Source organism: Theropithecus gelada, chromosome 14 (assembly GCF_003255815.1).
Source record: "Theropithecus gelada isolate Dixy chromosome 14, Tgel_1.0, whole genome shotgun sequence".
In the NCBI taxonomy this organism is placed as follows: Eukaryota; Metazoa; Chordata; class Mammalia; order Primates; family Cercopithecidae; genus Theropithecus; species Theropithecus gelada.
The window spans coordinates 58,897,871-58,922,093 of record NC_037682.1 but is presented as its reverse complement, the minus strand read 5'-3'; the positions used below and the strand labels follow the sequence as shown (position 1 = coordinate 58,922,093).

The 24,223-nt window shown below is 38.2% G+C and overlaps 1 protein-coding gene and 1 pseudogene across 1 annotated transcript; one reads left to right on the top strand and one right to left on the bottom strand.

Moving 5' to 3' along the window:
- Window positions 1-148: 148 nt before the first annotated feature.
- Window positions 149-21,439, bottom strand: LOC112607327 (interferon-induced very large GTPase 1-like). Its single transcript, XM_025358448.1, has 2 exons — window positions 21,351-21,439; window positions 149-2,597 (listed from the first exon to the last, which is right to left on the bottom strand). Exon 2 carries the CDS (start codon window positions 2,183-2,185, stop codon window positions 1,445-1,447), a length of 741 nt encoding a protein of 246 aa, XP_025214233.1. The 5' UTR covers window positions 2,186-2,597; window positions 21,351-21,439; the 3' UTR covers window positions 149-1,444.
- LOC112605888 overlaps window positions 21,400-24,223 on the top strand; it is a 16,466-nt pseudogene continuing 13,642 nt past the window's right edge.

Below are 24,223 nucleotides of genomic sequence, written 5' to 3'. Positions count from 1 at the left end.
ACCTGATGTAAATGACGAGTTGATGGGTGCTGACGAGTTGATGGGTGCAGCACAGCAACATGGCACAAGTATACATATGTAACAAACCTGCACGTTATGCACATGTACCCTAGAACTTAAAGTATAATAATAATAATAATCAAAAAAAATAATCCCCATTAATGAGCAATCTCAATTCTTTCTCTAGTTTTCCCAATCGTGATCTGCTCCAGGTTTGGTGAGGACATGTGCAACTTCTTTGGACAATGATTGTCCCATGTGATGTCTCATTAATGACATGCGTTGTGTTTTCTCTTCTGAAGAAATAGCTGTGTCTCCAACTGTGGCTGTCAGACCTGTGAGAACTAGGAATGCCTGAGCCCTGTAGCTGCAAATATTCTTAAGCTCCTGGTATTTATTTTGGGCAGTTTGCATTTCATCTAGTAGGAAGCTTAACTCATCACACCCCAAGAGACTCTGAAAAGTATTGTTTACCACACGATATCCTGCAGCAGCTGCAATGGAAAGTAGCAAGAGTTGTGTCTGTCTGCTCTGCTTTTTGGAGATAATTCAAGAAGCAGCTGAGAGCCAAGCTGACCTCATAAATGGACTTTCTTTGAGCTTCCTCCACTGTTTCTGGGGACTCCGATTTGACATTTACTTCCATGAGTTCATTCTGGGTTTCTTTTAAGATCTCAATTAATTGAGAAAACTGGGAAATATTCACCTACTTTTGCTCTGAATCTGACTGGAAGATCCACTGCATGATGAAGTAAGCCTTAGGAAAGTTTGTCACTCTGTAGATGTGAGGACCCAGAAGGCTGCACAAATGAGATTTAATATGTTTAGTTTTATAAATGGAAGAGTTTTTGCAAAAATTGACAGTGTTTAGTAGAAAATTCTGCAGATCCCAATCTGTGAGACATATATTGATCCAAGTGTCATAACTTTTCAGTTATTGACTCAACATTTTCATGAAATTTATCAGTTTTATAAGTTGCTCTTCAGGATCAGATACCTCCCAAGATTTTACATCCTCTAGAAAAACCCTGGCCTCCTTCCCAGCACTCAGTAATTCTTCCCCTTGCTGGATCTCGGCAGTGATGCTAGTCAGAGCAGTGTAGCTGTCTTTCAGGAAGTTAGCCACTTGAAGAGGATCCTTAAAATTGCTTCTGTGGCTGGAGAGGTTAATGTCCCAAATTGGCACCAACTGAAGCCCGTGGTCAATGACACACCAGGTTTGATTGCTGGCCATGAGGCCAGCTTTCCACTGGACAAGGCCATCTGCTTCTGGTGGGCCACCTGTTTAGGCCACAGATAATTGGACCTCGGTTTGGAGATTTTGGGAAGTTTTGGTCTGAGTGGCTGTTTTCGAATGAGAGTCTGAAACATTCACATCTGCAGCAACTTTCACTCCAAAGCCACTGTAGCTGTCCCTTATGAAAATGTCCAGGGCCTCTGCAGACTACTGCGTCACTTCTGCCAACTGCTCCCTGCAATAACCCTCTGAAATGGCCTTCCACCAGTAGATTCCTCCCAGGTGCAGAGGGCCTTGGTTAACATGAGAGCCAAACCTGTGGAAGAAGTTTACAATCCTGTGCCTCAGCAAGGAGAATCTGTCTGGGTTTGCTGTCTGACTCAGAAGGTCTTCAATACATTTCAATTCCTGGAGAGCAGGCTTGGATAACTGCAGCTGATCAGTGGGAAAGTGGCAGGAGGCCAGGGGGATGTAGCTGAACTTGGTTGAGCAGAAATAAGAATGCTTAGAACTTGATTGTTGGGTTTCCTTGGATTCTGAATGTTTGCTGTGATCCAAACCAGCTTCTAGACTAAACCCCCAACTTCTGTCCTTGGCTGAAGTAGTTAAACTAAAGCCCAGCTTCTCTACCGTCTGGGTAAACATGAATTCAGCCTGAGGAGATGTGAATTCTTTTGTTTTCATTTGTGTTCCTTGCTGAGGATCCGAAAGTAAGAACTCTTTGGGGACACTGAGCAACTCCTCTCTCTTCTTTGTCAGGCCCCTTTGGTGGTTGGCTTTGTAAATTCCCTGGAGGGTCAGCCCTCCAGATGCCCATCTCACCACATCTCTATCTGGGAGATTTTGCCTGTGGCACAGTGTCCACTCCATGAGGTTGAGTTGTCTCTGCAGGCTTTCCATGACTTCCCTTAGAGGCTCTTCAGGCCAGTACTCTTCAGGGATGTCCATCGCTTGTCTCAGCTCTGCTTCTCTTGTCCTCACTGCCTCTTCCTGTGTCTGCTTCCCTTCTGTCAGCAAGTCCCTCAGCTCCTGCAGTGCCTATTCTGCCTGCTTCTGCTTTCTCTTTGCCCTCTCCACCTGAGACTCCTGTAATGCTGAAAGACTTTTTGGGTGTGACAGGGTAAACAGCTTCTCCAAGGCTCTTTTCTCCCATGGATGTTGTGTGTGGGATTTCAGCTTCTGGAGGTTGTTTTTTTCTAGGTGTTGTAAGGTCTGGACACAGGTCACATCCAGGTGTTCCTGCAACTTGGGTAACCAATACTCAACATCCAGGCCCACTTCTCTCAGCATCTTTTAGAGATCTTGCTCCTTTTGCCTCTGAGCAGAGGTTCATCAGGGGTGTGTTCTCCTGTGGCCATGGCTGCATACAAAACAGACACTCAGTTAGCTGACTGTTCTGACCTTAGGAAGTGTCAGCCACATGGCCAAAAGTGTAAGTATACTAGTATGCACATCTACAAGGCTTTCTCATTCCTCATTTAATTGTTTTAACAAAATTTTTTTAATACCCTTTTTTGTGTGCAAGCCATCATTAGGTATTCTCAATATGGATTGCCTTTGTGGTTTGCAACTTACTAGACTTATTTTGACACTTCCTTTTACATAGAATCAATTGCACGCAAAACATTAAGATGAGAGATGGAGTTTGAAAATATGCTTGAGTTTGGTAGCTTGCTGTTTTTTTTCTTTTTTTAAGAATGACGGTACCAACAGATCATCTTTTCTTTACTAGTTTCTGTGAAATCTGTGTTGCCTGGTTTCCTTCCTGTCTCTGTGTCACTTCTTCCTAGGGCATTTCATAATATTTATTTGCTTTCCTGCCCTTTTAAATGTGCTACTAACCTGGTTTATGCTTGTCACTCCCTTCTTACTCTTAATTTTCCCTAGTTAATATCATCCTTCTGTTACATTAGTAGCTGTCTCTCTGTTGATGCCACCTTCATCTGTGTCTGTAGACCCAAATGCTCTCTTGTATTTAATGTTTAATTAATGTTATGTTTTTCCCCTTACTACCTTCAGTATATATCCTTGACCAGCAGATGAGATGAGATTTTACATGTTTCAATTTCATACTTTATTCAATTTCCCTTCATCCTGTAATTCTTGTCCTACTGAATGGCATGCCAATGGGCATCTTGTTCATCCTTCTTCTTCATAACATGAATTTAGTACATAATATCTTTTCCATTTGTCCTCTTAAACCTCTATTTAATTTCACTTCTTTTTGACACCCTATCAACTCTCCCTTAGATTTTGTCTTCACCATGTATATTGGATGGCTATAATAGCCATTCCACCTTCCATGGTTTGAATGTTTGCTGTCTCCAAAGCTTATGTTGAAATTTAATTGCCATTGTAATAGTATTAAGAGGCAGGAGAGGTGGTTAGCATTGAGAGGTGATTAGGCCATGAGGGCTATGCCATCACAGGTGGGGTTAATGCTGTCATGAAAGGTTGAATTTTGTCCCGTTTTTCCTCTTGTGCTTCTGCCATGTGATGACAGAGCAAGAAGGTCCTTGCAAGATGCTGACACCTTGACCTTGGAATTCCCAGCCTCCAGAACTTTGAGCCATAAATTTGTTTATTATTAGTTACCATGTCTCAAGTATTCTGCTATAGCAACACAAAATAGAGTAAAACACCATCTTGCAGTAATTTTTGTCTTGTGCATTTCTTCTTCCTCAGTGTCTCTACAATTTAAATCTGCACTTTAATTAATAGTAAACTCAGCAGCTCAAGCCATTCTTTCCAATGAAAGACATCTGAAATAAGTAGAGACACGCATAAGACAATTTTTTAAAGGCTTAAGTAATTTACCTGGTAAAAAATATCTGACAGAAGAGGTAAATAATCTGAAGCAATAATGAATGAAAAATTTCCATTATAAATTAAAGACAAAGTTTAAGACCTTTGCAAACACTAAGCAAAAAATTAAAGTAAAATAACTTTACACTCAGATGTATCAGAATAAAACTGCAGAAAATAACAAGAACAACAACAAAACAACAAATACATGTAGAAAGTACAAATACAACTAGAAAAAGAGTTTACCTTTAAAAACCTAACAGAGAGCTGATTTCTCAACAGCTATAGTGGAAGCCAAAAGAGAGTAGAATTGAATATTTATTTCACTGAAAGAAAATGTCAGACAAAAATTTTATATACAGTGAAATATTCTTAAAGAATGATCATGGAAAAGGGACATTTAAAACAAAAATTAAAGACTTACAGGTGCAAAATTATGGCATAGGGGCAAGCTGGTTTTCCTCTTCCCACTCAGAAAACCAAAAGTAAATACATAGCATGGAAAATTTTACCATCAATAACCCAGAGCTCAAATATGAGGATGAGGCAGTTCCCAGGATCACACAGAAGTGGAAAAACTCTAAGCAGATGGTATGAGAATCAAATTTCCACATCTGTAATGACCCTACACATTATTCTCTTTGGTACTAAGAACATAGAAAATCTCTCCCGACCCCCAACTCAAAGTTTCTACACTGGAAAAGGTGAAATTGAGGTGGTCAGTTAGCTTTCCCATTTTCTTGAGTTCCCTGCAAGTTGACCTGTCTTTGCCTTAACCCACAGGAAGCACCATGACTACCTAAAGGGATAAATATCCCTGAGTACAAGCAAAGACAAGGGGAGGAAGTGAGAATATCATCCACATCCTAGGCAATTCTGCTCTGTAACTTGGCCAAAGGAGAAGCCAAATCAGAGTGGCTGTTTAGCAGCAGAACATTGTAGGAGGTATGTTCCATAGGTCCCCTGGGCATGAACCATTGGCCAGCCTTCCCACATTGCTGGGATAATCCTTTTGAGACCTCCCCCATTCAGGACAGGCAGTGCTATAACATTTACCAGAGCCAAGGTGAACTTAGGCTTAAGGCACCACTTAGACTTAAAAAGGAGGCAGCAATCTAGTGGTAAATATTTACTAAATAAATATATTAAATAAAAACCAGAACAAGCCAAAGAGAGAAAACTGGAATAAATAACTTCTCCTTCAATGCAAAGACATTGATACAAGCCCACAAGAAACAACAATCAGGGAGCCATTACCTCCTCAGAAAGACTAAGCAAAAATCCAATGATTGAATCTAATGAGATAGTGATCTGTGAACTCTCTGCCCAAAAGAAACTCAATTATCTCTAAGGTAAAGCAGTTCAGAAGCATGTCAGAAAATGTAACAAAGTGATTGAAACAATAATTTAAAAAACCAAACAAAAATATTGGAACTGAGACATACGTTTGCTACAGCAAAGAACCCTTTAGAGGCTCTCAGCACCAGAATGAACTAAGCAGTTGAAGGAATCAGTGAGCTCAAAGACTGGCTATTTGAAAGTAGATAGTCTGATGAGGAAAAATAATGAAAGGAACAAAGACCACCTAGGCACAAGATATAGAAAATTACCTTAAGAGACCAAATGTAAAAATTGTTGCTGTTCAAGAGGGAGCTGAGCAAGGGTAAGAGAGTAAGCGGTAGAAGGCTTATTTAAAAAACCCAAAAAACAGAAACAGGATGGGCATGGTGGCTCACACCTGGTAATCCCAGCAATTTGGGAGGCCGAGGTGCGTAGATTGCTTGAGCCCAGGAGTTTGAAGCCAGCCTGGGCAGCACGGCAAGGCCCTGTCTCTACAGAAAGATTCAAGAATTAGCTGGGCGTGGTGGTATGTGCCTGTGGTCTCAGTTACTTGGGAAGCTGAGATGGGAGGATCTCTTGAGCCTGGGAGATGGAAGTTGCAGTGAGCATGATCATGCCATTGTACTGCAGCCTGGGTGACAGAGTGAGACCCTACCTCAAAATATATATATATATATATGTATAAATATATATACAGAGAGAAAACTTTCTGAAACTTGAGAAAGATATAAATATTCTGGTACAGGAAGGTCTGAGAACATCAAACGTTCAATCCAAATAAGACTACCTGAAGATATATGACTTTGAAGAAGTCAAAGACAAAGAAAGGATTGTAAAAGCAGAAAAAAAAAGCAAAAGCAAATAACATATGAAGAAGGTCCAGTTCATCTGGCAACAGAGTTCTTGCTGGATACTGTATAGGTCAGGAGGGCATGGAGTGACATTTTCAAATGCTCAAAGACAGAAAACTGCTACCCAGGAATTCTAAATCCAGCAAAAATACCCTTTAAATATGAAGGAGAGAGGAAGTCTTTCCTAGACAAACAAAATCTGGGAGAATTCACCACCACCAGACCTCTCTTGCAAGTAATACTTAAGGGAGTTATTCAATCTGAAAGAAAAAACACTAATGTGGAAAGATAAACTTTTCAAGATATAAAATTCACTGGGAAAATTAAGTAAATGGATAAACCAAGAATACTCTATTACTATAATTGTAATGTGCAATTCACTTAACATGCTAGTATGAAGCACAAAAGCCCAAATCTATCAAAAATTATAGATCCTGAATCAAAGACCAGAGGAAAAATACAGGTATAGCAACCTAGTAAAAGATAGATGATATTAAAATATGTAAATTGAGATAAGCAAAAGTCAAAATATGGGGACATGGAGTTAAAATGTAGAATTCGTTGGATTTTTTGATTTGTTTATATTCTGTTTTTTTGAGACAGAATCTCGCTCTGTTGCCCAGGCTGGAGTGCAGTGGCTCAATCTCGACTCACTGCAAGCTCCGCCTTCCGGGTTCACGCCATTCTCCTGCCTCAGCCTCCTGAGTAGTTGGGACCACAGGCGCCCGCCACCGCTCCTGGCTAATTTTTTTTTTTGTATTTTTAATAGAGACAGGGCTTCACCATGGTCTCCAACTCCTGACCTTGTGATCCGCCTGCCTCGGCCTCCTAAAGTGCTGGGATTACAGGCGCGAGCCACGGCACCCGGCCTGTTTATATTCTTTTATATGTAGTCTAAGTTGTCATCTTTTAAAAATAATTTTTTATATCTATAAGAAATTTTCGGCCGGGCGCGGTGGCTCAAGCCTGCAATCCCAGCACTTTGGGAGGCCGAGACGGGTGGATCACGAGGTCAGAAGATCGAGACCATCCTGGCGAACACGGTGAAACCCCGTCTCTACTAAAAAATACAAAAAACTAGCCGGGCGAGATGGCGGGCGCCTGTAGTCCCAGTTACTTGGGAGGCTGAGGCAGGAGAATGGTGTAAACCCGGGAGGCGGAGCTTGCAGTGAGCTGAGATCCGGCCACTGCACTCCAGCCCGGGCGACAGAGCGAGACTCCGTCTCAAAAAAAAAAAAAAAGAAATTTTCTGTAAGCCTGATGTTAACCACAGCACAACAGGCTATAATAAGTTCACTAAAAATAAAAAACAACAAATTAAAACATACCACCAGAGAAAATTACTAACAACAAAAGAAGACAGTAAGAAAGTAAAAAAGAAAGAGAGGACTCTCAAAACAAACGAAAACAAGCAACACAATGGCAGTAGTAATTTATCAAAATTATTTATCAAAATTAACACTGAATGTAAATAATCCCAGTTCTCCAGTTAATAGGTATTGATTGGGTGAATTTATAAATAAACAAGACCCAACCATATGCTGGCTTCAATATACTCACTTCACTTATAAAGTCACACATAGACTGATAGTAAAGGAGGGGAAAAATATATTCCATACAACTGGAAACAGGAAAAGGTCAAGAGTAGCTATACTTACATCAGCTAAAATAGACTTCAAATGAAAGACTATAACAAAAGACAAAGAAAGTCACTATATGATGATAAAATGGTCAATTCAACAAGAAAATTGTATTAATCCTTTTTGCATTGGTATACAGAAATACCTGAGGCTGAGTAATTTATAAAGAAGACAAGTTTATTTGGGCTCATGGTTTTGCAGACTGTACAAGAAGCATATCGCCACCATCTGCTTCTGGTGAGGCCTCAGGAAGCTTCCATCATGGTAGAATCTGAAGGGGGAGCAGGCATGTCACATAATGAGAGGGAGAGCAGGAGTGAGATGCCAGGCTCTTTTAAACAACCAGCTCTTGCATAAACTACTAGAGTGAGAACTCACTCATTACACTGAGGAGGACACCAAAACATTCATAAAGGATCTTCTCCCATGAACTAAACATTCCTCACTATGCCCACCTCCAATACTTGAGATCACATTTCAAGATGAGATATGGAGGGGACAAACATTTACACTATATCAGAGATACAATTATAAACCTATATGTACCTAACACTGAAGCTCCTTAGTATATAAAGCAAACATTAATAGATCTAAAGAGAGAGATAGACTGCAGTATAATAATAGTGGGGGTCTTCAACACCGTACTCTCAGTAATGGACAGATCATCCAGACAGAAAATCAACAAAGAAAAAGTAGAGTTAACCTACACATTAGACCTAAATGACATCTATAGAACATTTCACCAAACTTCCACAGAATACATATTCCTCTCATTGGCACGTGGAATATTTTCTAGGACAGACCATAAGCAATGACACAAAACCAATCTCAACAAATTCAAAGAAATCAAGATCATACTAAGTGTATTTTCTGACCACAGTGAATAAAACTGGAAATCAGTAAGAGGCACCTTGGAAACTATACAAACACATGGAAGTTATGTGTTCCTGACTAACTATTGGCTAATGAAGAAATTAAGAAGGAATTTAAATAATTTCTTGAAATAAAGGAAAGTGAAAAGACAACATACTAAAATCAATGGGCTACAGCAAAAGAAGTACTAAGAGGGAAGTTTATAGCAGTAAATGCCTACATAAAAAAAAAAAATGGAAAGATTTCAAATAAACAACCTAATGATGCACCTCAGGAAACTAGAAAAGCAAGAATAAACCAAAGCTAAAAATAGTAGAAGGAAAGAAATAAAGATCAGAGCAAGAATAAATGAAATTGAGGCTAAAAGCATACAAATATAAAAAATGTCTTAAAGAGTTTCCCCAGTGTTTTATTCTAGGAGTTTCATAGTTTTAGGTCTTAGATTTAAGAATTGGACAGGTGGTAAGGGGAATGATGAGGGATTGGTTAATGGATACAAAAAATACAGTTAGAAAGAGGGAATAAGATCTCATGTTGGTAGTACAGTAGAGTGACAATAGTTAACAATAATGTATTATATATTTTAAAATAGCTAAGAGAGAAGAATTGGAATGTTCACAACATAAAAGATAAATGCTAATGGTGATAGATATCTCAATTTTCCTAATTTGATCAATACACATTGTATGTATGTATCAAACTATCATGTATACCCCAAAATGTACAATTCTTATGAATCAGTAAAAAAAGAGAAAAAGAAAATATAAAGTCAATCCAAAGAATGGGAGAAAATATTTGCAAGTTGTATATCTGATAAATTTAATATCCAGAAAATATAAAGAACCCTTATAACTCAACAACAAAAAGGCAAGCAACCCAAGTATAAAAATGGCATGGTACTTGAATAGAAAGTTCCTCAAGGAAAATGTAAGCACATCAAGAGATGCTTAATATTATTAGTTATGGGAAAAGGACATCTGTATTACACTAAAATGCCACTCCACACCTATTAGGATAAGTATCATAATAATAATGAAGAAAAATAACAAGTGATGACATGATGTCCAGAAAGTGAATCTTCCATATGTTGTTGGTAGGAATGCTAAATGATGCTGCTGTAATAGGAAACAGTCTTTTGGTTCCTTAAAAAGTTTAATTTTAGTTACCATGTGGCCCAACAATTCTACTATATACTCTAATTAATTGAAAATAGGTATTCAAACAAATGCTTCTACATGAATGTTCACAGTAGTCTTTTTTACAGTAGCCAAAAAAAAGGTTGGAAGTAACCCAAATGTCTATCATATGATGATGGATAAACAAAATGTAGTATATCCAGACAATGGAATACTATTCAACCATAAAATGAAGGGAGTATTGATATTTGCTACAATGTAGATAAACCTTGAAAACCTTATGCTAAGTGATAAACTTTGAAATGCTAAGTAGATGAAACTTGAAAACCTTATGCTTAAGCCAGATCAAAAAGTTCAAATATTATGTGACTCCCTGTATATGAAATACTCAAAAGAGATAAATCCATAGAGACTAATGGAAGATTGGTTGTTGGCAAGGGCTAGGTGAGGTGGAACTGGGGAGTGACTGCTTAGTGAGTATGAGGTTTTCTTTTGAGGTGATAAAAATATTTTGGAATATGATCAAGGTGGTTGTTTCACAACCTTGTGAATGTTCTAAATTCCACTGAACTGTACAATTTAAAGTGATTAATTTTATGTTATGTTAATTTCACTTCAATAAAAATTATATAGATTTATAATTAAATAAAGTATATAAAAACAAGGGCAGTAAAACTCAAAACCCATCACTTTCTGATTATTTTACTATAATCTATGTTGCTGAATCCAAGTCTATGTTTTTTTCATTGCATATATGTGTGTGTGTGTAAAGAAGAGGGAGAGGGTATATTATATAATGATGTGTTACTTTGCATGTCTCACAATTTTAAACTGGAGTTGGTCATTTGAAAGCAGACATAGAAAGGATATTTATGTAATAGAAACAGGCAAATGCTACAAAACAGGAATTTTATTTTCTGAAGAGCTGGTTGTTAAAACATTTACCACACACTCTTGATTGTAATCCTTCATAGTCTTCTCTGTTTCCCCTTGGCTCACTGACTGTAATCCCCAGAAACAGAGATTATGTCTTCTTCAGTTTTGAGTCCTGAAGATGGAACACAGTACTCGTGATGACTGAGCACTTTTAAGAACTGACCTAATAATGGATGTTCTGAAAACTTTCCTATTTTTAGGCTTCCATGTTTCTTTCCTTTACTGCCTGTTTTCTAGTTGATTTGGGAAAATTCCAGCTTTATTCTGAATAAACTAAAGGAAGTTGTCTACATAAATCTTTTCCTGGAGGAAAACAAGAGCCCAATGATCCAGGAAGCCATCTCCAGCTTGGACAAAATGACATTTGGAACTGTGGGGCAGAGAGGCGAAGTCAGATGGAGAGTCAGTGACACCTAGGATTGCCAATCTCTTCCTGTCAGGCATTTCTCTGATCTTTCCTAAAGTTAGTGTATCCTCAGCTGCAGAAAAAGCTTTCTTTGTAGGGACCCTGTTGTGTTCTGCTAAAAACTGGACTCCTTTCTGAGCTATATAGGAAATATAGAGAAAATATCACATGAATACATGTTCCATTATCATTAAGGAAAAATTCTGTTCAATTCTTTCTCTACTTTTTCTCTTAGTAAACTAGGCCTGCTCTTTTTTTCATAACACAATACCAGAGTTGTGTCTCAAAAAGTTGAGTCTTCTCAATGAAAAACCTCTAGCAGAATGGAATCTTAGGAAGATATAGGGAGAAGATTTCCTTACTTCCTTGTATTTACAGAGAAACTTCTGTCGAAGTAGAAATATGTCAAATTAAGAGCAGTAACAATGAATATTATTCTTATTACTACTATGCAATCTCTGAATGTGTCTATAACTGCTAACTTCTTTTTGTCTCTCTTAATATACATATCTCCTTGGAAGACTTATTTGAACAAAGGAGTCTTAAAAGTCTCTTGGACTTGGCTGGGCTTGGTGGCTCATGCCTGTAATCCCAGTACTTTGGGAGGCAGAGGTGGGTGGATCACTTGAGGTCAGGGGTTCAAGACCAACCTGGCCAATATTGTGAAAGCCTGTCTCTACTAAAAATACAAAAATCAGCTGGGTGTGGTGGCACATGCCTGTAATCCCAGCTACTAGGGAGGCTGAGGCAGGAGAATTGCTTGAACTCGGGAGGCGCAGGCTGCAGTGAGCTGAGATTGCACCACTGTACTTCAGCCAGGGCTACAGAGAGAGACTCTGTCTCAAAACAAACAAACAAACAAACAAACAAAAAACTATCTTGGACTTCAGAAATTGTTGCCATGCCCAATGGAAATAACACAACTTCAAAAATAAGCCTGAAATTCTGAGTGCTTGTCTTACTTGAGCATTTATTACATCTATATTAAATTTAGAATGGATATCACTCTGTTCTTAAATGGTATGGGTACTATTAGAATATCAGATCAGAAGTATATTATGACATTTCTTCTTAAAATGAAAAGAACAAATGAAGGACTTTGTTAGCTTTTGTGTTTAATAAAGCACCTGAGAGTTTTAAGAATTTAAGTTAATGGAGAGACAAAGAAGAAGAAATAGCCTCAGATACTGCAAAAATATGCTTATCACATGTTGCCTTAGTGGGTTTTATTTTTCTCACTGTCAGGGAAGGAGCAGATGGGGATTTTGGTGAAAAAGTTACTGAAATTGAATGTCTCTTCTTTTTCCCACAAAGTTTTGAGTTTACTCTGTTTCTGGGCATGACTACTATTCACTTCATTTAATTGAGAAACTATGAAATGATAATTCAACATAAAGGGCTATTATCCTCAGAGGTGAAAGGCAAACAAGAGCTGTTGTTCAGGTGGCTTTGCCCATAATGGACAAGGAAAATGAGAGCTTTGGGTTAGATGGAGCATGAATACAATCTTTTGTATTACTCTGTCAAGTTACGATGAAGATACGAAAGGTGACATTGAAAAAGAAAGTAATGATCAAGACACATGGTCTGAATTAAGGCCAAGCCTTTTTCCTTTGTACTGTAACTGGAAGCTACATACCACAGCTGCAGCCAGGGAATCTGATTCTGTTGGGTAACTTTCAGAAGAATCTTCCCATCTTCTGGTATTTCTACTATGAGTTAATAAGAAATATCGGGCGTGGGAATTGCTTTAATGTGGAGACTGACTATCATTATTTTGGTGTAGACTGAAGGTAACAGGAGATGCTGTGTCTCTTTTCTGCTAATGTTTTTAGCAGAAACATGGATTTTGTTTTGTTTTGTTCTTTTCACCAAGAAGGGGCATTCTTTCCTCAAGGAGATGGAGGTTGTGACCTAGGGACTCTCTAGCCTTTGAAATCCTATAGCCATTGGCCACCAAATAGGTTAGGAGGGAACCAAAAAATGGGATACAAACTGTAGTTGCTTTTTCCTTCTAAGGTTTCTATTAAGCTAGAATTCTCAGAGTTGTCATTTCAAGAGGATAGACCAGGACATGTAGGGAGGCGGGAAGAAGTTTCAATGATAATTGTCTCTACTGGACAATCTGGTGCATATTTGGACAAACATTGTGTGGCTCTAGGAGGTGGGGAGTCAATGTAGGTCCCACTACACCATCAGACTCTCCTCACTCTGCACTCTGCATGAGTAAGCTCTGCGAGGCAATGTGTAAGAGTGAAATGGGTCAGAAGGGAGTTTTCAAGATGACTTTCCCTGATGGGAGCTGGCAGACATTTGATATGATCCATTAGTAACTTGGGAACATCAGTTTGTATCCTAAAGGACACGACTTTTTTTGTTTCGTTTTGTTTTTGAGATGGAGTTTCACTCTTGTCACCAAGGCTGGAGTGCAATGGCATGATCTTGGCTCACTGCAACCTCCGTCTCCCGGGTTCAAGCGATTCTCCTGCCTCAGCCTCTCAAGTAGCTGGAACTACAGGTACACACAACCATGCTCAGCTAATTTTTTGTATTTTTAGTAGAGATGGGGTTTCACCATGTTGGCCAGGCTGGTCTTGAACTCCTGACCTCAGGTGACCCACCCACCTTGGCCTCCCAAAGGACTGAGATTACAGGCATGAGCCACCGTGCGCAGCCAGGATATCACTTTTGATCATCAGGCAAAACAGAAAAAGATTTCACCTTTGAACTAAATATATCTAAATATATGAATTAATATATGAATTAATATCTAAATATATGAATTAATTTCCACATTGCTCTAGAGAAAGATATCCTTCAACCAAATTAGTTAAGGAACAAGTAAAACTCCAGAAAAAGATATCTTTCTCTAGAGCAATGTGGAAATTAATTCATATATTTAGTTCTCACCAAAGACTGAGTCCCTGGTAGTTATGAAGCTTACTAAATTGATCTTTACTGAGGATTAATGCAAAAGCATTGACTAGGTGTAGGTAGTTTCAGAACACACTTTGGTATTTTTTTTTTTTTCAGAAGGTAATTATCTTTATAGTTAGGGAATGAAGAAGGAATCCGTTCCTTTGTCCAGAGTATCTGGGAGGAAATCCTTTGCAGTTACATGAAAAGTCAACTTTTTCGGTTCCAGGAAGGATGTAATAACAAGTAACAGAATTACATATTTTTCAAGATCATGTTTTCTCATTTCACGGACTTACTGTCTAAAATATACACCTATAAAATGGTGTGCATATCTGAGTCTTTTGTATTAGGAACTTGTTCTAATAGTCTCCAAAGGTAACAAGTCCTTCTTTGTAGCCTTGTATGCCTCAGAACAGGTGCTAGGGTCATGCAAATGAGAAAGAAGTAGGTATGTGAGTGATGGGAAGATGGAAGAGGAGGAGGAAAATCTACCTTAGTTGTTGTCAGCTCTACTGTTACCCACAAAGAAGGACTTGTGTGCCAGAGGTAGATTATTTATCCATACTTTTGGATGCTGGAAAAATTTAGACAACAATTTGGACAATAATTTTTCCTCCTATCCAATAATACAGCTTTGGTCTATTGTGGATATAGATTCAGAGAAGGCAGGAATTCATTCAAGGAAAGGAAAATGCTGCAGCAAACTAGTGGAGGTGTGAAGGCTTTTAATGTCTTGACTTCTATGCCTGATTTACCTGACATATTGGTGCATCAAACAGGCTTGGTTTTAAGCTAATTTAGAGTAAGAAGTATGAGTTAATATTTCAAATCAGTTCTCAAATCTTTATTTAAACAAAATCAGCTGGGGACATTAAAAAAATTCCCAGTCCCAGTCACAGAAGTTTTGACATGTGAAGCCTAGTTATTGTTCAGAAACTATCATTTTCTAAAACACTCCAAAGTTCATTTAATACATGCTTCCAAATGTTAAGTATTCAATCCCATTTTGAAAAAACACTATCCTGGCTGGGCATGGTGGCTCATGTCTGTAATCCCAGCACTTTGAGAGACTGAGGCGGGTGGATCACCTGAGGTCCAGAGTTCGAGACCAGCCTGGCCAACATGGTGAAACCCCGTCTCTACTAAAAATACAAAAATTAGCTGGGTGTGGTGGTGGGCACCTGTAATCCCAGCAACTTGGGAGGCTGAGGCAGGAGAATCACTTGAACCCAGGAGGCGGAGGTTGCAGTGAGCAGAGATCACACCATGGCACTCTAGCCTGGGCAACAGAGTGAGACTCTGTCTCCAAAAAAAAAAAAAAAAAAAAAAAAAAAGAGAGAGAGAGAAACACTATCCTAGAGACATTTTCAGTGGAGAAAATGTGGGAGTGTAAAAAATTAATTTTGCCATTTTGGATAGCCTGGATATAGAAACAACTCATTTGAGAGTTTTTGCATCCTGGTTTCCAACTAAAGTATTCTTTCTGACTGAATGTTTGCATGAACACACCTGAAGACTGTACTGCTATGCTAGAATGTTCAACTGAGGGTTGTTTCAGAATTTAACCTCAAAGGATAAAGAAATGGAAACAGGGTGAGCTCTAAAGAGACATGGAACATAGGTCCAGAAGTGCTGCCAATGCTAACTGACTCTAACATAATTTTGAGAAGGAGAGATTAGAAAGAATAGAGGAGAAAAATGATCAAAGAAACAATAGAGGAACACTTCCCAGAGCTGCAGTATGATCTGATGATATTGAAAGTATACATTAACTGTTGAACAGAGTAAATCAAAGTACTAATAAATAATAAAATAATTTATAATTATTATAATGCTTGAAATATTGTAAAATTATTGAAAGTACATATCAAATGTTGAACACAAGGAATAATATAATTACAATTATAATAATATATAATAAAATGATAGAATTATAAATTATTATAAATTATTACTAAGCTATAAAAACAAAATTTTTAAATAATGAAATTATAATTTTATCATTATAATTATTCTTTTCAACATTTGATGTACACTTTCAATGCAAAGAATCAGGTCATATTGCAGTTCTGGGAAGTATTCTTTTATAATATGATATTTTAGGATATGATTATAATATAAATTTGTAATATCATATTCTAAATAATATGACCAGAACCTAACATTATATACCAATCAAAATAGTAAAGGAACAAGTAAAACTATTAGCAAAATACTTGTGGTTGTATAATGTAAAAATTAGGAACAGTTTCTAATTAAAATTCTAGCTGGTTCAATATAGGAAAGATAATGTTTTGTGGATGAGGACAGAGTGTATGTGGTGGTCGTGGTGACAGTGAATTTATGCAAAATTAATAGAAAATTATTTTTGAATGTCTCAGATAATGATGGAGTGCAGTCATGACACTCACACAAAAGAGTGATTATATCCCAACTAATGGAATAATGATGAAGCCGTCTTTGCAAAATTGTGACTGAGACAGTGAAAGAGATCTAACTTAACTAACTCCATCTTGCTTCTAACCTCCAAGTTGTCCTTGTTCATTCCTGGGTGTGGGCTGAACTAGCTTTGGGAGAAACTTAGTTTGTAGTTTAAACAGAGACCGTGGCAGCCCTTTCCCAGGGCAGACTTCCTTCTTGCCTGGGGACTAAATTGCCATTGTAGGACTAACATTAGCCACAGGATTAGAAATTATGGTTTAGGAGTCATGCAGCTGGAGGCTACAAGATTCTGAGCCTCGGGCGGGGCGTGGTGGCTCAAGCCTGTAATCCCAGCACTTTGGGAGGCCGAGATGGGCGGATCACGAGGTCAGGAGATCGAGACCATCCTGGCGAACACGGTGAAACCCCGTCTCTACTAAAAAATACAAAAAGACTAGCCGGGCGAGGTGGCGGGCGCCTGTAGTCCCAGCTACTCCGGAGGCTGAGGCAGGAGAATGGCATAAACCCGGGAGGCGGAGCTTGCAGTGAGCTGAGATCCGGCCACTGTACTCCAGCCTGGGCGACAGAGTCAGACTCCATCTCAAAAAAAAAAAAAAAAAAAAAAAAAGATTCTGAGCCTCTCTAAACTGCTCCTAAGATCATTGCTTGAGAGATTTTGTAGATCCTGTACTTGATGGATCAGCTGGCACCACCCAGATTGATAAACTGGCTCATCTGATCTTGTGGACCCCCACCCAGGAACCAACTCAGTGCAAGAAGACAGCTTCAACTCCCTATGATTTTGTCCCTGACCAGTCAGCACTCTTGGCTCACTGGCCTCCCCCAACGCGCCAAGTTGTCCTTAAAAACCCTGCTCCCCGAATGCTTGGGGAGACTGATTCGAGTAATAATAAAACTCCGGTCTCCCACACAGCTGGCTCTGTGTGAATTACTCTTTCTCTATTTCAATTCCCCTGTCTTGATGAATCAGCTCTGTCTAGGTAGTGGCAAGGTGATTCCCTTAGGCGATTACAATGAAATGGAATTGGTTTTAATAAGTACAACAAAGGTAGGGAAAAGAATCCAATCAAGAAATCATAGCATATAAAGTGGCAGAAATAATCCAAGATTTCTATCTCTAGATAAATGCCAATATGTGCACATTTGCACCAAGACACATCTATGAGAATGTTCATGGCAGCACTTTTCACAAAAGTCACAACTGGAAATAAACCAAATATCCATCCACATCCAGGTGGGTAAATAAAGTTTGGCATATTCATACAATAGAATGTTATACAACAATGAAAACAAATACCACAGCTCTGCACAACAATATGGGTTAATCTCACAATATTAAGTTGTGAGAAAGAAGTCAAATACAAAAGAATAGCACTGTACACTTCCACATAAAGAAAGAAAACTGGCAAAAATAATTTATAATACTCCCATCTTCCCAGCGTTTCAGACTCCAAAGACACCTCTCTTTCTTTCAGTCCTCACAATCAGCCATCACCTCTTCATGGTTTCATATTGAATCATATTATCTATCTCTTCCTTAGTGCCAGGCACTTTGCTAGACAATAGGGTTGGAGAGAGAAATAAGAAAATGCATGGGAGAGTCTTTGAGCCTAAAACCTGCAGCCTAGAGAAGAAGCTAAGGGTGACAAAAAGATTTATATCAAACAGAGCATGTTAAGGGTTCTGTCCCCTTTGATGGCCTCACTTCCTAATTCTAGAGAAGCCATCTGGTCAGGCCTTTCTCACATTCAAACGTTTCACCTTCAAATTTAAGACTGTAGTAGCCATCCTTGTGTTTTTGTTTTCTCTGATCTCCAAGGAAGAAGTGTCCTTAATCTCTGTGCAATACCAACTAACTCTGTCCTCGAAATCCTGCTCCTACTTACCTCCCCTAGGGTCTTGCTTTCTGTCTCTTGAGTCTAAGGTATTTTGAGCATCTTACTTTCTTGGTTGCTTCACTCTGGACAAGAAAACATGCTCAAGGCTTCCCATACTACTTAAATGCAAACTGGTTCCTGCCTGTTCTATAAATTTTTACTTTCTTTATATTTTCATTGTTTCTAGATCTCTCAAAAAAGTATTTCAATTCAGCATATCTGGCTCAATAAATGTTTGTTGATGAAATGAATTGATGAATTCATTCCATCTACTTCTCGTCGTTTAGTCTCACTTCTACCTACATCTTTTTCTTTAAAAGTTCTCTATAAGCCTGATGCTCACATTCAAATTACCAAGTTAGATGTCTCTACAATATTTCCATCCTGTTAATTCTAAGGACTTGTCTTTGTTGACGGCCTCTCCTTTCTTGTATCCATCATGAAAAATTCCTTTAAGTGAAATTGATCACAAAGTAACATGAATTAGAGATTTATCAAAGATAAGCTAAAAATCCCAGAATTTGTTTTACACTTTTTTTTTTTTTTGAGACGGAGTTTTACTCTTTTGTCCAGGCTGGAGCGAAGTGGCATGATCTTGATCTTGGCTCACTGCAACCTCCGCCTCCTGAGTTAAAGGGATTTTCCTGCCTCAGCCTCCCGAGTAGCTGGGATTATAGGTTCCGCCACCACACCTAGCTAATTTTTGTAGTTTTAGTGGAAACGGTGTTTTGCCATGTTGGCCAGGCTGGTCTCAAACTCCTGATCTCAGGTGATCCACCCACCTTGGCCTCCCAAAGTGCTGGAATTACAGGCATGAGCCACCATGCCCAGCCTTCACACATATTTGTTGAGGGCTTTCAGTGTGTTGAGAAAAGTTCTAGGTGCTGTGGGTTGACTGATGAATAGATTAGATCCCTACCCTTACAGAGTTCACATATTAATAGAGGAAGGATCGTGAACTTGTAAATGTATGAATAAGTGATAATATTTTCAGATTTTTTTAAGTGCTAAGAAAGAATTAAGGAAGTAATGGGATTAAAGGTAACTTAAGACTACTTTAGATTGTGTGGTTAGAGTGTACCTCTTTGAGGAGATACTTTCTCTGCTGTTAACTATGTAATGCTTTAGGCCCTTCTTGCTTTTTCTAGTTTCTACCAAATTTTGGTTTGCCTCAGACTCTGACACCTACCCTATATCTTACTATTCCTTTGGATTTGGAGTTGTTCTTTGGACTTGTTGGATTAACTATGTAGAATGGTTTATTCAATTAAAAACTCATTCTAAATTCCTGGCTCTAGGCTTTTGGTCACATCTTCTTCTAGGAAAATTTTTGATAAAGGAAATCCACTTAGTTTTGATGGTGAACTGGTGAAGCAGGAAACTTTTATGTTGTGGAAGCTTGGTTCTCCTAGTTCTTCCCTGATAATTTTGCTTCCTGTTGAATACCCATTAGATATTGGACATTAGTGAGCCCTATTTGCCTATTCTGTAAGAGTAGCCCTTGAATCTATTTTCTCACTCCTCTTGTGATCTATTCTCTACATTCCATCCTGAAAATCATATTTAAATCATTTGTTTCTTTGTTTACAAACTTTTGAAATCTTACACTGTTTTAAGATACAATCAAAACTACGTGACCCTGGCCTTTAAGACCCCTCATAATCTGGCAGCAATTAACCTCTGTAATTCCTTTTTATAACCACTCTTTTCCCTTTTCCTACTGTCTGGCTCACTCTCTTCCCTTAAGTGCCACATCAGCCATCTTCCCTCCACCTCAAGGACCTCAAGGTGTTTCTTGACTCTGCATATTTCACTATATGAACCCTTCCCTACTTTCTCTCCCTAGGATTTTATACTCCTGACCCAATTCATGTTTCTCTTTATTTGTGAAGCTTCATTAATTTTCCAGGTCCAGTTAGTAACTCTCTTTTCTGTGTTTGCAATACTTGCTATTATTCAAATGAGTCAAATTAACAATGTGAAACCTTTTTATTTGAGCCCTTTGTTCCTGGAAAACTGTTATGGTTAAGGAAATCCATCCACTTTTTGGTGTTCTGAGAAAGGGATTATTGCAAAAAACCACTCTTCCCCATATGACTTAGATGAGACTTATGTCTCTTTTTTTTTCATGATAGGCCAGACACAGACTTTTTAAATTCTCATTCTCGGCTTTATAAAAGATTAGCTGAACTGTTTATCCTCACTGGACAGTAGGAACAAAGTGATTATTAACTTGACCGAATATCAGTTAGATTTCTCTTCCTCTTCCAAACTCGTGAGTTTTGATCTACCCTTCTTCTGATCCAGCATACAACCCTCCTTAATGACTCTTCTAAGAATCAGCTGACCTTGGGTAAAACATTTCATGGTTATTTCCCTATCCCCATACTGGTATCTTTCCAGCTTTGTTGATCCTTCACCATAAAAGGAAATCTTTTTCTCTCTGGTATTTGAGATGCTTATAGCTCTTATGGTTGGATTCTTCTCCCTATTGCAATACTCTCCTTCCTCTTGTTGTAATGATTCTTTTGAATAAAGTCCCTCTTTACCTAAATATTGTTTGTTTTTATTTGATAATAAAAGTTACCAAAATGTTTTTTGTCTGTTTCAATTATATACTCCTTCTCCCAGATTTGTAGCTTTTTGGAACCACTCTTTTTTCTTTTCCTACCATCTGGCTCACTCTCTTCCCTTAAATGCCACATATTGGACATTAGTGTGCTCTATTAATGACAATGCCAAATCCACATTTGTATTCCCAGCATGTCTTAATCTCCTTGTGTCTGACTGCTTCCTATGTTTATTTACATCAATTTCTTTTTCTACTTTAGTTTCTGGGTCTGTTGCTGTACCTCTGTCTGCTCTGTTTCCTCTGTTCTTCACCTACCTGTCCTGAGGCCAAGCTCCTGTCTTCAGGTTGCTCCAGAGAGACGTGCATGGAGAGTAGGTTCCTCTTCTGGGGCTGGGGCTGCCGACACACAGCTTCACCCCAGGCTTTGGCCCTTTATGTGAGACAGAAAACTGAGTTTATCCTTAGAGCAGTGCAAAACTTCCTGCTCTAAGGTTTTACTTTCGTATTTGTTTTTTGTTTCTAAATCTGCTGATTAAAAGGGAGCCTGTTTATGCTTTCTTGTGAACACCATATGTTCACAGTTCATATGGGAACTGGATCTTGATTACATTGGGAACACCATGTACTTATATGGCAGAGGAGCAAAGAGGCAAAAGAGGGCTGAAATCACCCTTTTATAACAGTGTTAATTCTATCTATGAGGGAAGAACCCTCATGGCCCTCTCACCTCCCAAAACCTCCGTCTTCTAACACCCCCATAACAGGAACTAAATTTCAACATTAATTTAGAATAGACAAACACTCAAACCAGAGCTCCAGTCAAATCCTTGATGAGACCATGATCTCAGTCAACGCTAGATTACAATCTGGTGACATCCTAAAGTAGAGAACATAGTTGTACTTTGCCCAGACTTCTGGCTTACAGAAACTACAAAATAATAAATGTGTGCCATTTCAAACCTCTAAGTTTGTGGTAATTAGTTATGCAGCAATGGAAAACTAAAATTGTCAGTTGATCATCTTAATGAGAAATGGTTTGAGTAATGGCCATTTTCAAGATAGGAAAAAGAAAAATAATCTCAGGAGATAGATGGCAAACCCAAGATCATATAGGTAGTAAGGAGCAGATGGAGAACTCTAAGTCTAGCTTTCTTCCCATGACACTATGTGGTCTCATAGAGAAGAAACCATGGTTGCCTCTGCAACTGCCCATCTAAACCAAAGCTCTCATTTTTATCTCTAATGGACAGAGATGCCTGCACATCAGCTCCCTTATTTGCCTTTCATCTCTGAGGATAATAGCCCTTTATATTGCATTAACATTTCATAGTTTCTTAATTAAATAGGGTGAATAGTGATTAGGCCCCAAAGCACGATAAACTCAGAGCTTTACAGAAAAAAGAGGAAACACTCAGTTTCAGTGATTATTTTATCAAAATTCCCATCTGCTCCTGCCCTGACAGTGAGAAAAATGAAGCCCACTAAGGTAACATGTGACTTCTGTGTGTGAGCATCTTTTTTTTTTTTTGCAACATCTGATGCTATCTCTTTTTCTACATCCCTCCATTGACTAAAGTTTCTAAAACTCAAGTCCTTTATTAAACACAAGCACTAAGAGAGTAAGAGTCATTTATTTGTTCTTTGCATTTTAAGAAGAAAGGTAAAAAATACACTTCTGATTTGATATTCTTAAGTGTCCATACCATTTAAAAACACAGAGATATCCATTGTAAATTTAAGATAGATGCAATAATTTCTCAATAAGGCAAGCATTCAGAATTTCAGGATTATTTTTGAAGTTATATTATTTCCATTGGGCAAGGCAGCAGTTTTTGAAGTCCAAGAACCTTAAAAGTATATTGACAAAGATGAGAGAAGTTATAAATATTCCCAGATTGCATAGCAGTAATAAGAATGATATTCATTGTTCCTGTTCTTAATTTGACATATTTGTAGTTGGATAGAAATTTCTCCAACTGATTCTATGTAAAAGGAAATGCCAAAATCAGGCTATCAAATTGCAACTCACCTTGGCAACTAAAAAGCCCATCAATATTGAGAACACCCACAATGAAGTCTAGCACACACCTGAAAGGTGTGGAGAGATTTGGTACATGAGAACTTTATTTTTGGTTTCAGGAACATCCAAGAAGTCATGGTCATGAGCAAACTGGAAACCATGTATAACCACGGGACCTGGGAGCTGAAGAATCGTGTGCTGGGCTTACAGAACCAGCTGATCAACCAGATTCAGAATAGAAAAATTCACACACTTGAAACAAGCACATTTGAGGCTCCAGTTACAGAAGAACATGAAGCCATGAAGCAAGAACTTGAAACACATTTTAATGAAGACTGAGAGAATGAAATATAAGCTCAATTTTGAAAAATGAGTTCAATTTTGAAAATAAGCTAATAATCCTTAAAAAGCAACTTCTTTCAGTCAGCAAAAGAAAAGCCACTGAACTTATTAGTTTTTTTAAAAATTTAAGAAAGGCTGGATGAGAAAAAGGGAGATTATAAAACAAATTATTGGAAAGGAGCCAAAAATTAGCTTTAATTGTAAAGGCTAAAAAGTTGAGTGAGGAAGACTTCCATGAGAAATTCAATCAATATTGGAAAAAAGGGTCTGTGATGTGTTCACAATTCTTCCTAAAGTCGCAGAGCCAGACACTGATTTGAATTCTGAAAACATCCTTTCAGAGTATTTAAAACATGAGATGGATGTCTTGGACATACTGACAAGAAATTCTGCAGAGAAGTTTCAAATCAATTATGACAAACATGTCAAATTGAATAAGAATGTAACTTAATCCTTTTTTTTTTTTTTTGTTTTCCTGCCCGCTTTTTTTCTTTTATTTATTTATTTATTTATTTATTTATTATTATTATTATACTTTAAGTTCTAGGGTACATGTGCATAACGTGCAGGTTTGTTACATATGTATACTTGTGTCATGTTGGTGTGCTGCACCCATCAACTCGTCACAACCCATCAACTCGTCATTTACATCAGATATAACTCCCAATACAATCCCTCCCCCTACACCCTCCCCATAAGAGGCCCCGGTGTGTGATGTTCCCCTTCCCGAGTCCAAGTGATCTAATTGTTCAGTTCCCACCTATGAGTGAGAACATGCGGTGTTTGGTTTTCTGTTCTTGTGATAGTTTGCTAAGAATGATGGTTT

Bases quoted from the DNA above. Each gene is read 5' to 3' on its own strand.
- LOC112607327 (XM_025358448.1), bottom strand. From the start codon at position 2,185: ATGGACATCCCTGAAGAGTACTGGCCTGAAGAGCCTCTAAGGGAAGTC.